The 15504-nt window shown below is 35.9% G+C and overlaps 1 protein-coding gene across 1 annotated transcript in view; it reads right to left on the bottom strand.

Moving 5' to 3' along the window:
- The window catches only part of PARK2 (parkin RBR E3 ubiquitin protein ligase), a 622540-nt gene extending 607862 nt beyond the window's left edge, over positions 1–14678 (bottom strand). Inside the window, exon 1 of the mRNA XM_014950502.1 lies at positions 14561–14678. Coding sequence (XP_014805988.1) covers positions 14561–14678 — 118 coding nt within the window. The remainder of the gene's footprint in view (positions 1–14560) is intronic.
- Positions 14679–15504: the final 826 nt, after the last annotated feature.

The following is a 15504-nucleotide window of genomic DNA, read 5'->3' as shown; positions in this document are numbered from 1 at the left end:
GATTTAATGCCCTAGAAAACAGCATGCATGGACTTTTAGCACTACACCTACACTGACAAAAGAGATATTCCCAAAAATCTCTTGAGCTGAAATCTGTAAACAAAGAAGCAACAACTGAGGAGACCATAATCACTTTTAGGGTCCATTAGAAGATAAATTGCCTTTCTAATTAACACTATTCACAAACAGATCTCAAAAATATTGTGCATACTTCTGTGAAAAGGATTATGCAAATAGCATGTATTTGCAAAATTGTTGACTGTGCCAAGGTTTCTATTTATTCAGCAGAGCAGTCTAGCAGGTCTATCGAGTAAATAATGTAGGTTTTAAACATTATCATGCATGTGACAATATAAAATTACCCAATAGCCAAGATCTTAAGTTTTTTCTTATAAATAATGCATATAATAAAAAAAAAGAATATGAGTAACTAACATCTGACTGGAGAAATAATATGTATTTTCAGATGACTAGTATGTACATACAGGATGTAGCTGATTTTTTTTTTTTTAATACGAGATGACTCTTGCAAGTAAACACTGCATATTTTATGACTTCGAATTAGTGGAGTGACACCACAGTTAAACTGAGATGAGCTTCTAATTTAACAGACATTTTCAGGCACTCTAAAAATCAACATGCATGCTCATATTGTCTTGGAAATGACTACCCTTGGATAGTGTAGAAACTAAGTTTAGTACTTAAATGCACAGTATTTTGTTACTGGATTTTTATCCCTTTACCTACATAAAAGTAAAACATCTAACCTAAATTAGTTCTTTAGACTCCCTCTCAGATCAACACAGAGTTTAGTGCCTGCAGAGCATCCATCCCCTTAGCTATAGAAGAAAGCTAGATGAACAGGTTGGCCTTGAGAAACAGCAATGCCGTTGTACTGAGGTAGTCTAAAGATGTGATTGTGACATAGTTATAGGGAGACAGGATGCCTATAGGCTACTATAGATAGATAAAGAGGAGAGAGGCTTTAAGGCACAGAAGCTCTTCCTCAGGTCTGAAATAAGAACAGCAGTCTTCAAAGTTACACAGAAGCTGACAATGATGAGGCTATTTTGATGACCTTGGACGATCTAAAAGGGGTAGGTATAAATTACAGCGAATTGTATTAGCAGTGGAAAGGTTACTGGCAAAAACGACAGCTGATCAGGTCTTAAGTAGTTGATTAGTTTTAGCCATGTAAAACTTTAATCATTTATCCATGAGAGTATTTGATGCATTTAAACTATCACAGACACAACAGGCTACATAACAGTCACCCAGGCTACATCTGTAGTTAATGAAGATAAACTTGTAGGATAAATGACTCTGTCAAAGTGACTCAATTTTATCAATTTGAAAACCTGGTTTTAGATCAATCCTACCCTTGGTAAGTGTTTCCTGATATACTAAATATGATTTCCCCATCTGATTCATGCCTATTAACCCATTAAGACTGGCCACAGATCTCATACATCCTCCATACAGGGAAGTGGTATTTGAAAACATGTTAGGAATGAATTATACAAAGCATCTTCAGATTACATAACACATTATAGCAATTATCTTTGTGAGCATTGCAACGGGGTCTCATTCCTCTCAATGCCCCAGTGCATAACACAAGGTCTGGGTTAACTGAATGCATCGTATGCACATGGTAGTCAATGTGGGCTTGGATCTACTGCATATATTATCAGTCTCTATCCTCAGTCTACTTAGAGAGATTGCCTAAAAAACCAACTTTAATAATCAAAGTGTCTAATTTAATTCAATGCTACTTTCTTACTACCCAGTGTAAGGTATAAGACACCTACAAAGGATACGGGTCAGTATGAAAGTGATCCTCTAGCAACCTTCAATTACTAGCACATCAATGACATAAGTTGATGATCCTTGTTGACCTTTCTACAAACTCTCATCAAAAGATGTCCAATGTTAATGTAAGCATTTTGCTGTTAGATGGGATGTACTAGATGGTATTCCAACAACAAATTAAATGTGCAGGGTTATATTTTTCCTAATAATATTCCTCTTTGTTTCATTCCAGCATAGTATGTTTTTTAAGTAGAGCCTTTAGATATCAGCAATCTATTCCCATGAAACCACGGTGATTTCTCATAGTATAAAAGCCAACTCCATGTAGCAGAAAAGAATGGAAGCATAAGATAAAGTCCATGAGTTATAGATGGTCCTCCAGGAAGCCTATATGAACTCAGTGTGAACAAAGAACTTCTGGGTCCCAGTTCACAGCTTCACTCACTGGACCATCATTTATAGTTTTTTTTTTAAAAAAAAAACAAACAAACAAACAAACTAAAAATGAGATTTAGTTTTTTTTTAAAAAAAAACCAAACAAACAAACAAACTAAAAATGAGATGACATATATCCAATTAAAGTTTGTTTATACGCTCAACAATGAACCTGCACTGGTACACTTGAGGGCGCAGCCTTTGTTTAGCCTGAGTGTCACTGTCCCATGATCAGCCTGGCTTCACACAAGTGCACAGCTCGTCTCTGGAGAACACAGAACAGACTACAGGCTACTGCCACTGGCATCCAATCACAATGGACATGAACTTTTAGTCAAAACAGACTATGAGGTTTCTACAGCATTGATGTGAAACACCAAACGGACAGGATTAGGAAATACATAGGAATAGGAAATGTTCTCTGGCACATTTTTCAAAGACAGATATGTTTACATCATATTCACCTCAACTACTTTGTTTGTTTGTTTTTACTGCTCACCTATGGGTCACTCAAATTCAATGCTGGTTTAACCACTTTTGGTTTTTTTAAAATTATCTACAGTCTGTTGCTATCTCTAAGTAAATTTATTAAATCCTTTTGTGATTTATTTAGATGAACTGTGTTTAATAAATAGAAACTAATCATTACTAAACCAGTGGTGGGGTTTGCTAAAAACAAATTAGAAAAATTCTAACTGAAAGAAGGAGTCTGTCTCTACAGACAATTAAAATAAATTCCTCCACTGCCCTCCTCTGCCTTTCCCTCCTCAATACTCCATCTTCCTCTGAAGTTCCTTAACAAATGCTTAAAAGAAAAAGAACTTTAGTTAGAGACAGAAATTCCTTCATGTTTATAAAGGCCTGACTTTTACCTAAAAGATTAAAAATTAATAGATATGTAAATGTATCTATTGATCTATCCTCCAGGATTGGACTTAGTCAAACAGATGTTAAATGGCCACATTGCAACCATGGTTCCAAAAATTCTTCGTGTTCCTAGTGGTTTTGAAAAGGGTGAAATGCTGGCATCAGTGGAGCAAGTGTTCAAAGACTTAAGCTCAGAGTAAATGTACACCAGTTCTCAAAAAAATTTAATCATACTCTAAAAAGTCAAAAACTTAAATGGCAAAATAGAAGTTTATTTTAATTAATAACATACCTTTAAAACATCGATGTTTGTTCATGTGATGAAAACATGAAAGAATGTGCTCTCATAAATTTTATCTAAAGCTACAAATGCAGTCCAACAAGATTTTAAGAAATTACTTGCAAAAGATATAAAATTCACTAAAAATTTCTTTCAAATACATCTTAGGCAAGAAACCTGCTATAAAGCCTGTACAGTCATAGGATAATAAAAGCATAACAGAAACCTTCAGGAAAGATACAGCTATAACAGAAGACCCAGATCTCAAGGTAATTTGCACCCCATGTCTATTATGCAAAAGCTTAAGAACAGCTATCTTTGGAAAAGAGTAATCCAAGGAACTTTATCAAACTGAAATATCAATGAAAACTGTGAGAAAATTAAGACATAACCGTAACTGGCAGCACTCATTCAAGACTTCTGAGGAAGTTTAAATATATAATTGCAAGCCTACCAACTACCAAATACAAGCCAAAATTTAAGTCACGCTCAGGCCAAAAGACTCCATGAATTTCTATGAGCAGCTATGAGTTACAGGTCTGCTGGTACAATATGTGTATATACAGTTTTGATGGAAAGAATTACTACAAAGATATCCTTCACTGATAGAAAGGATGACCCTAAGGAAGAAAAGTAATCTGGTCAAAAACATGCATTTGGATTAACAGAGCTTTTCACAATATCCTTTAAAAGAGACTTAAAGAAACTAAACATATCATAAAGAGAAATGCTTTTTCATGGATTGTTGATCCATTTAAAAACAAGAAGCAAAAGACAGAAATGAATAATCAGTTTTCACAACGCACAGAGATTACAGGCAGAATCCCACAGTAGTTTGTGCTGGACCTTCTGTTGTTCATCATAGTCATAATTGAACAGGAAAAGAGTTAAAAGGCAAGACGACAAAGTTTCTTTAAGACATAAAATTGTCTCATATAAAACTAAAGCAAATTTGCCAAAATTACAATATTGAGAGATTTGTTGATGTTAATAACGCATGTTACACACCTGGAAAACATGTATCAATGTGAACAAAAGGCTCTGAAGAATACATTATCCCTTATGATTGAGATCATCGAATTTATGGTAGTTAAAAAACTTCATTTTTCTACTATATCATTATAGAATTTTTTCATAATTGGAGCAGATGCATAAAATCTTGATTTCTGCATTTCATAAGTAAAATAAGAAAAGCCACTGAAAATTCTGATAAGAATAATCAGAGGTTTAGTCTGGCAACTATGGAGGGAGAAATTATAGTGACTAACTTTCACAATGTAAGAGACAAGTTCAGAGATGCAGGGCTGCTTTGCTTCTCATGGAAATATGTAAACAGAGGATTGCTGCAACAGGGGAGGGGAAATCGGTAAAAGTATTATTCTGCACTTTTCTTGTTACAGTCTTTTCCTTATCTGCTACAAGCTACCATCGCAGATAAGATTCTGATATAGATTGACCTTGGTGTGATCTGGTATAACCAGGTCTGATGTTTTTATTGTTGCTTTTGTAGCTTATTAGTTGAAACATTTCAATTTTGGCCCATTCAAACCGAAAAAAAGAAACATTCACAAGCTGCCTAAAACCAGTGGAATTTGAGAACATACAGAGGCAAACAAAACAGGGCAAAATGGCAGAGTTAATGGCAAGTAGAGAGCTGGCATTTGAAATCAGAAATGGATATGATCACCAAAATACAAAGTGCAAACAGAAGACAGAGGCACTGAGAAACTCTTGTATGACCAAAAATGTAAGTAAGAATATAAAGCAAAATTGCAAAGAAGTGATTGGAAGAGAAATAGTACGACTTGGAGGCCTTAAAGTTAATGCACCATAACATTTTTTCACAAGGCCAATATGATCAGCAAAATCAGAACCAGATGGAGGGTAAGAAGAATGACTTGGAGGCTCTGAGAAATGACCAAGACCATTCCTTTTGAGACTCTGCTATTATATTGTGATCAGGAAGCTGGAAAGAGCAAATGCCAGAAAGAAGGGGCCATAGCTGGGGCAGGTAAACAGGAAATCAAGCACATGTTCAAGGAGATAACTAACCAAATGGGAAAGAGATGGGGAACAGTGAAAAGAGGGGTACATCAAGTTAATGGGAGACACAGAAAAAGAAGGACAAAAGGACAGTTTTGAGAAGGAGAAAAGAAGAAATAGAAAGTGGACTGTAAAGAATGACAGGTGAGTTACGATTGGTCACACTGACAAGTAATCAATTTTCTTGAAAGCAATTACTGTGGAATTGCTGTATAGTGCAACGATTTAATTATGCTGTGGAGTAATTAAATGATGAATCAAGTACTGTATGAAGTAAATATGGAGAGAAATAAAGTATTATGAATCAATAACATAGATAATCAGTAATGGAGTGAACCAGTTCTCTCAATAAGTACATACGCAATGAATCAATTCTGGAATTAATCAATTATTGGGAAAATAAAAATAGTGAGAATTAATTAATGTGTCTAATACGTAACGAATATAGCTACTAAAAAAAGCATGCTGAAAATATTTTCTGATATTCCCTTTCACACTTTCCTTCTGCAGAAATAAGGAAGTCTATTTAACCTTCTCCTTCCCTCCTTTTTGCTCTTTAGACACCAATTGTCTTATATCTATGGTAGACTGTTCAGTTCTCAGCAATAGCTGGCAAAGCTTAAGAAGTAACCTAACTTTTGTTATCATGTCACAGCTGCTTCAAGCATATACGATATTTTTGGAGACCTTTCAAGAACAGAAATGCATGTCATAATGTCTGCAGACTGCAGACAGGCGAGAGACAGACACATCACGGCATATGCTCAGATATACAGTAATGTTACTCACTGAAATGTACTTCCTTTCCTTTAGTGTAGGTACCCTCCAACATTTGAGATGCACCACAATACACAAGACTTGCTCGTGGGGCTTGCAGATTAGGCACAGAACACATGGGAGACCATGCACTTCACCAGATGGTGACACCTGGAGACCAGGTAAGAAACAGGAGAGGGTCTTGAATGGTACAACATGACAGTGTGTAAGAAACAGAATCATGTCCTAGGTGCCCGCTTTTGGGGTAAGAGTCACTATCTCCTCTCTGCTTCTCATGACCCTCAACACTCCACTGCCTGAATCAACTGCATGTCCAGTGACACGAACAGGAGCACAGGCAGCCAAGCACTCCTGCAGGTGCCTAAATGAATGCATTTTAACTTAGGTGTTTGAATCTTCCCAAAGTTGTCAGACAGTTGAACTGGATCCGCCTTAATTTTAGTTAGCAGCCCAGAAATGCCGAAGAGGCTTTTCTTTCTTGTTTCCTTCTCCATTAGTCTTTCTTGAATACGAATGATCAGAACAATGTGTGTATCCTAGTGAGCATTTGCCAGCATTCTTTATAATGAAAAAGCCTTTCCTTTGGCTTTCTGGATTATATTATCTGATACGTCAGTAAAAATAATCAAAAACAAGCAAACACAGAAGGCTAATGGGAATTAGAATACAACAGAATACAACATATCAGCACGAAACACCATCCAAAGAGTTTAATGTCCCAGTATGACTGGATCACCTCCAATCTCTGGAAAACCAGAACACAAATCCAAGAAGAAGTGTTGCTAATAAATCTAACAAAACCAGGAAAACAGCACATAACTGCAAAGTAGCAACTGCCAAGCGTATATTTAAGAAACTGATAAAAGTGATCTTGGTGATTACAGGCTCATTAATCTTACCTTAATGGCTGAAAGGCTTTAGAAGAAAATTTAAAGGGAAGTATAATTGAACCGATAAAATTGCTGAAAAATGTGATAAAAGGCAACATAAGTTGACAATGTTGTAAAGCTCTGTGCCAAGCTAAATATGTATCTTTCTATGAAACAGTTTTTTCTTTGTTTGTCTTTTCTTTTAAGATTGGAAGATGAAAATTTAATTCTGAAGTTCAGTGGAGCTAACACATGGCAATGAAAGTGTAGCACTTGTATTACTCTAATGTAATATCTTAAAAGCTAAAAAGGAAAAAACAATGAGTTATGCTAGAATAAATTCTGTAAGGATTGGCTTTCTGACTAACAACTTTGTAATTCTTTGATTTTGACTTTATAGATATTTAAATTTGTTAATTTTTACTTTCTGAAGTCGGAAGGCATCATCAGTACAGCATAGGATTAAAGAAGAGCTAGATGATCTAGAAATTTGAAACCATAAAAATTTAACAACATTTAAGGAATAGTAGAAAATTCTGCTATAAACTGGTGGCTAATTATGCAGGTACAGCCAAAATTCATGCAGTAATTAGTCACAGAAAGGCGATGCAATTCTACAGTTTATCCAATGTGCTATTCCAGTATAGACAGAAATGTCATCATCATGTCATTTCGGTGTCTGCAAGATATTGGAGTGTTAAATGTGAGGCTTTTACTAGCATCACTTTTCAAGACATATCCATGATGCACAACTTATGTGGGAATGTCCTAACTAGTTCTTTTTGCATGCTGCTCACATGGGCTTGTTTAATCTTCTCAAATGTAGTTACTGATGATACCTCACATATGAGAGCAACATTGTTATATCCATGTAGCACTGTAGTGGCAGGACCGACAAAGCCTTGGAGATACCTTGGTTTTCTCATAGGCCTATTGTGGAATTTTTTTCTCAGTGCTTCATAGGTTAAATCCTGACCTCACAGTGTTCCACACTGCCAGAATTTTACTTACAGATTTAAGGCATGGAAGTGTTATTTGTGTGTTGCCTCCTTTTGCGTAACATAAGCAATACATCTTTACCCAAATGATTTCTATACACTCCTAATAACTTCAGATTGAAACATAACACACATTGCTCAGACAGCCAATTTCTACATAGCTGAGAATTTATCACACCTCTAAATAAGCTGCAAAATCGGTTAGCCTCATTGTAAAAATATGCATTATTTTTAGCCTAATTTTGTCTAGCTTGAATCTGTCTAGCTTAGTCTCCATGTATTCCATCTTGTACACATGTTAGATTTAAAACCCCTCTATAATAAGGTAATTTATTTTCATGTTACTACTTGCAGACTATGTTCAAGTAATTTTACAAATGTCTTTTTGATAAAAAAATCTGATTTTTTGTCTTTAGTCTACCACCATAGGACAGGTTTCCCAGATCTTATATTGCTCTTGAAGTTCCTTCCAAACTACCAACATTCTTCTCAAAATATGGACATTAGAAATGAACATAGCATCCCAATAATACTCTAATATATGTCATATATAGATGCAATTATAACTTATGATCCTCTGCTTGTGTACAGGAATTACATTTGTTCTATTAGCCACCACATCACACTGGAGCTCATGATCAGTTGAACAGCATCCTTTATGATCCTTACGTTCTTTTCCAAATACCATCCTGTAAGAGTGGTACAACCTCTGTTTCATGGACATATGACCTTGCATTAATCTTTATTTAAACAGATACTGGTCATATTAGTCAATGTTAATGTACCATCCAGATCACCTTGTAGAACTGATCTACCATAGCTAGATAACTAGTATTCTTTCTTGCCTCACCAACGTTGGTGTTCAAAGATTTTATAAACTGTGATTGTGTCTCTCATCATCACTAAATCATAACCTAGAGTGCATCTGAGTGCTACCAATAGCTTTACGGTGGAACTAAAAGCACCTTTAACTGCTGCTAAAAGTCCAAAAGGATCATTCATTCAATGTAATACATACTAATAACTCATATGAGTTACTGGCCTAAAAAGCCACACGACTGAAGAACAATTCCCATGCTTGTAGCACTGGTAGTATTCTTGCACCAGGAACAGGCAATGCTACTAATGAGTGGATTGTGATTTTAGCTGTGAGTTAACATGCTGCAGATCCCTAAAGACTATTTCTTCTGGAATCGCCTTTCCCTGAAATGAGGCTGAATTCCTTGCACATGTGAGCATGTGGACTAGTCAGCTCAAGGCTACACATTTTATTCAAAACCATATCCTTAGACCTTGCAAGATCTATCTCTGGCACCATTAGCTTGGAATTCTGACATTTCTTTTATCCACAGTGTTTGCTGACATTACTTTTTAAAAAGGACTATTTCTAGAAAAATTACTTCTTTCTACCTTTTACCACTCAGATTTTTAAATTAAAAAAAATATCTAATGCTCTTAAAAAGAGATTAAGGATGTCAAAATCAGCCTGATCCAATGGTTTGAAGCCAAGAAAATCTTTTTATACTGCTAAAATACCAGAGGCATTGCACAAATGAGCATGAAAAGGTTTAATCTAAATTGCTCTTAAATTCTGACTACTTAGCAAACTATTTTCAGCTTCTAATGTAAACATTCAGTGACACACCACTAGAAAAATCTAGGGCAAATCTTTCTTTTATTTTTAACTGGTTTTGGAAAGGCCAGTAAAGGCCAGTAAAGGCCATTTGATAAATGCAGTAAATGATGCTGTGAGACAGAGAAACTTCGGTACTATCATCTTCGCAACCACCTATCCTGTCAGAATTCTGTTTCTCTTCACTTTGATTGTTTCTTTTTCATTAGTCATGTTTATATTTAAAGAAAAAAAATATCACTTTTTATAGAACCTCTCATAAACCTTAGAGGCTTGTGCTTATAAGTGGGGATTTATTCTTGTCATCATTGCCATCTGCAGCAAAATGATCACTGTCTTTAATAGATACAGGCTTTAAGTGGTTTTTAGTTGAACTCCATTAATTTTGTTGCATGAGCAGAGACCTGTTGTGTTCAACATTAAACAAACACAAATTTAAGGAACAGTTGCTATCCAGAAGAACCTCCAGTCTAATTATCCATCCACCACCTCTTCCAGGTCCTTCCCTACAAAGTAACACAGAATTTTTTCCTTCCTAGATTTAAATTGCTACTAGCACTGAATTGCTGGATGGGGAATTGAACTATTGATACCTTCACGCTAATTAATTCTGTATATATGAATTCACTATATTGAGACAAGCCATAAAATCTGTAACAGCGAAACCACTGGAACATAATGGCCATGGCTACATGGCTTCCAGTTAAAGAACTCTGAGATGAAAAAGTAGAGGCAACTGTCTCAGGGCAACCAAAACTACCAAATCACAGGAAAAAAAATAGCATGGATTAAAAGTGGAAGAAAATTTCCCAGACTGCAGCACTGTTGCTTTGGTTCAGAATTGCATCACATGATGATGATTATTTTTTTTTCACTGGGTTGCAAGATTTTCCCATGGTACCATGTTTATTTGCTCACAGCCACTGTCAGGCTAAACAAGCAACAGGAGCACAGGAATTTCCTGGCATTTGCTTCATGCATAAGTTTGTTGAAAACTTTATATATAGATACAGTTTTCTGTTTACTTAAATAAAGTTTCTACTGTTTTACACAAGAGGGAAATTCAAATTTCTTACAGGGGAAAACCCATTTTCTAAGTGTTTTTTACAATATCATTTCTGAAGCAAGTTTCAAGCACTATTTTTTGATTACATGTGCCATGTGTTTTCAGTTTGAAATAGTGGCATTTGGAAAACCAATGTTATACACATGTACTGCATAACCAGACCCATCAAATTATTTCTATATGACACTGAGAAAGAAAAGAGCATATAATTTCATTCAGTCTTGCTACTTGCAGTAGGATCCCCATTAATGACATGAGCTACTAGTATTTTGTATTTTTATATAGACAAGACACACAGAATGACAGTACTCTTCATAATAAGCATTTATATGCTTACCTCAAGACCAACAGATGTACCTAGCATTAGTGAAAATTCAGCATACAGAGAACCCAAAAATTCTATAGGTTTGGAGCTGAGCTTCCTTGCTCTGTAATGCGATTAATTTAGAACAGGGATGAAGTGCATTTGAGGGACAGGTTTGAAGAAGCTTATTCACTGCTAAACATATTGAAAGACAGAGGACTCAACCTGACTGAACTAATTTTGGAGAATATGCTTTTAACAAAAGAGACATGTACTAATTTATATCTTACTGTCTATATGGACATACTGTAGGTCAAAAGAAAATGCAGAATTCTCTTTTGGCTTGTCTGAATGATTAGGATATATATTTTTCTTTTAATTTCAACCAACTAAACTCACCACAAAAAAGACTGGGAGACCAAACATATTGTTTCTAACACAAACTGAATCTTTCCAATCAGAAGTGTTGCGACCCTTCTTTGATTTTAATTACATTACATACTTTCTGACATAATGACTTCCATTTCACTAAGGGATACTTTCAAATCAAATCTAGCTATAAATTTAGGTGCTTAAAAATTCAGCTTTCATGAAATCACATATTAATTGAAATGTTTCTATAATAATTTGAAACTTTAAAATATTCCTTTTCTGTTTTCACACTATAATTGCTTCAGGTTTTGCTATTTTGTGGAAAGAAAAATCTATTTTTGCTTTCAAGAAGTAGGCAATAAAAACATAAGCCCATATACAGTAACACAAAAATGTGGGCCAACAAGCAGAGTGTCTCTACTCTTGCTATGTTATATAGGACTTCTCAGACTGTCATTATGTAGAACTTCAAGCACCAGAAGAGACAGACCTTGAATCCAACTTTTTTCAACAAATAGCCTCTTACTAAGCACATTATTCCCCTTGTTTATCTGTAATACAGAATATATAAAAAATAGTGAATCATCTCCAGTTTCATTCAGAAAAATGAACGATGAATATATGATGATGGCACCAGATATGTATTTTTAAATGTATGGTGTTAATATCCTAAATTGTAAATTAATATGTAGATTGCAGAGACAGCAGAGAGTACTGTATTTACAAATGTAGAATTTCATATGTAAATCTGCAATTAGGCCAAGACCCACTTTTTTCTTTTTTGGCTTTTTTTTCAGGTGCACTTGAATACACGAGTGCTATGAAAAAAAAAAAAAAAAAAAAAAAGAGCAAATCATAGTAATAATTCCTGTGCTAAAAATGCATGATTGAAAGCAGAAGTAAGGATATCAGTATTTTATATACATTTCATTCTGGCTTTCTCAACCAATTTCTCAATCCAATGAAAATCTGAAGCAATTGATTCTTAAAATATAAGTCAATAAGGGAGGACTTTTGTGAGATTAGTTATAAAGATTTCTAGCCCACACTCTTGTAATGCAAGGTTATTGCTTGTATCATCATACTGACAGGTTTATCTTAATAAGAAATGTTTTGTGTTAGGAGAATTTATGTTTTTATGCTCAATTACAATTTTATGTTGGAGGTATTAGGTAGGCAATAAAAAGGGCCTACCTTACATCTATTATTCATTTTTCAAATCCACAGTCATGAAGGTAAGATATTGTTGGAAATGTATTTCTCTTGTCTTTATTAAGCAAACCATTTGTATTAATTCTGCTTATCTATCTCAAACCTTACCATTTTCAGATGGGAAAATTGTATGTCATAAATTACATAACCTTTCAAGAATGGTACTTTCCCTAGATGCCTCCAGTTAGGACTGGATTCCCATTATGTGAAGTACTGTATAAACATAAAAGGAAATAGACGGTCTCTGCCATAAAGAGTTTATAATCTAAAATCAACAGAACGAGGAAAGCTGAAAATTCAGGACTGTGTATGCCAGCAGATCTTGTTTGGAAAAAAAGCGCAATTTTCTTTCTAAGCAAAACAAAGACTATAGGATTCAACCGTAATATACTAATTGTAAATTTATGAAACTATACAAAAAGAATGATAAACATTCGAAAGGTACCTGTATCCAAATTTGAAAAAAATGACTACACCTTTTTCTTTGCTCACCCCTGACGGTGTAGTACTGTACATGCTGCTAATACAGATGAATATTGTGAGACAAAGCTCAATGATCACAATTTGCTGCAGGTTAAAAAAAAGCCACAATAATTATGTTCATTACCATGACGGGTTAGTTAGAGTCCAGCAAAAGCTCTAAATGTCCTTTATGATTTCAATTACATTGATCTAAGAAGGATGCCTAAGGAGAAATTTCAATGTTACTTTTTACTTCTGCCCAGAACACTGAAATTATCTAATGCAAAAACTGCATAGCTCCCTATTCTTTATTTCAAGTGATGGTCCCTGCATTAACTGTGCCCTACTGATAAACGGGTTGAGCTAACCTAGAGGAATCACAGGAGAGAACCTACTACTGATCATTAGGTAGTTGTAATTTTTCCACCTTTTGTTTTTTGCCCAAAGCATTCATTAAGAAGACAGAATCTTTTAGCAGTGCGGTTGTACACCCATTCACTAAGCCTTGAAAAGACAGCACAGTGAAACCTGAAGCCTGAAATGGGAACATTTAGTGGAACAAGGTAACTCAACCATTCATAACTCATCAGTAAATTATACTGCTTAGATTCCTTAAACACGTATCCAGTAACCAGGCTAGGTTAATGTAACAGCAAAGAAAAATACTCTTCGAAAAATATGTATATTTGAATGCTTACAATTTTACAGACTCATGGTCCTTTTATGTCCTCATTCATCACGGGACATTCTTGCATGAGGAACTATGGGATATATTCTTGAAGCTACAGTCACATACTAGGGGTTGAGAAAATTCTACCTTCTGCATGCAAAAAGACCAAAATCCAAAAACTCATTAAATCAAATGTACATCAGGCTGAAGATTTATTGGGTTATAGACATGCCTTAAAACTATGGGAAGGTACTAATAAACAAACCCATTGTGGGAAATATTCTATTCCATAGCCAGTACTAAAGGGGCCAGTACTAAAATCTGGGAATGATTATTGTATGCCTTTCAATCCATATTTGCCAATCCTGTATTTATATTGTGGTTATTTGGCCACTGTATGATTCTACACTGTTTTTTCCAGATTTGTTTCTGTAAGGTAAAGCACAGTTTTGCACCAACATTTGTAGGAAATGGTATAGGGGAATCTGTACAGTCTGCTCTTACTAACATCACCTGGATAAGCGTGGGTGATGTGGGAAGATTGTGAGTGTAGCCACTGTGTGTGAATAGATTTTCCAAAACTGTCTCTGCTGAGAGGGTGTTTGCCCCAAACCTGACAATGCTTAGAGGAAATTAAGAGTGACATTTTGCTTAAGGTGACCACCATTTGGATTAAACAATAGCCAAGGTCTACCAAGAGACTTCTGACAAAAGGAGGAGTGAGTTAGGAAGGAAATATAAAAAAAGCATGGAAATTTCTGACTGGCGAAGACCTTGGTGTCAGCAGCTGCCAAACAGGGTTTGGTATTCCCAGAAGTCGTCCCACTGGCATTGCAACGTCCACCTAGGCCTGACAGAGCATGGTCCCCATCAAATGCCATCTCTACCCTGCCCTCTAATGAGTGGGCTGGCAGTATGGGGTGCAAGAAGTAGGGACAAGGGGGTGGTTCCTCACCAGCATGTTGATGAGTCGATTGTAGGGAGCAGCCTGGGCACACAGGGGGGGCACATAAATACAGGAACTGGCACTCACAGAAAAGGGGGTGCTTGTAGCCCACACTGTCAGGGCCAGGGGGCTGCGGGCCTCCAGCTGCGTGAAGGGTTTGCATGTGGTGAGAACCTCCTAGGAACAAGTACAGAAGGGTGTTTAGCAACTTGTAAGAATATGTTTACAGTCTCTAGGTGTCTCATACTGTGGTTTATCTGTTTTATTGCTGACATTGATCCTGTAAGTATAGTTCACTGACTGCCAGTTAATTACATGTTGTTAATAAATCAATAAATCTCTTCAATCCTGATTTATCTTAAAGCATGTCTTCAGCAGTTGTTCCCTGCAACAAGGCTATTCCATTTTGCTATAATTCCTGAGAAAGCAGACATAATCTGTTCTAAGAAAGTTGAGCACCTGCCTTTCTTACTAAATCATAGCTCACTTCTGAAATGGACATGAGCATCAGGGCCAGATGGTGTAATGCATCATTATCTACACAGTGGTGGATCACTGAGAAACAGGGTGAGGTATTGTGGGACGTTTTCTGAAGGTGAAAAAACAATCCTCTCTAGCCTGTACGCCTGAAGTCTGAAATTAATCATTGTCTGTGCCCAGTAACAATGTGCTGTGCAGAAAATACTGCCCATGTAACACAGCCAGGGTCACTGCTCGCTTTGCTCAGCCGCAGAGGTGGTGGTCAGGAAAATTTTATCTGG

Source organism: Calidris pugnax, unplaced genomic scaffold (assembly GCF_001431845.1).
Source record: "Calidris pugnax isolate Ruff unplaced genomic scaffold, ASM143184v1 scaffold24, whole genome shotgun sequence".
Lineage (NCBI taxonomy): Eukaryota > Metazoa > Chordata > Aves > Charadriiformes > Scolopacidae > Calidris > Calidris pugnax.
The sequence above is the reverse complement of the archived record's forward strand: the minus strand, read 5'-3'. Positions and strand labels throughout refer to the sequence as shown.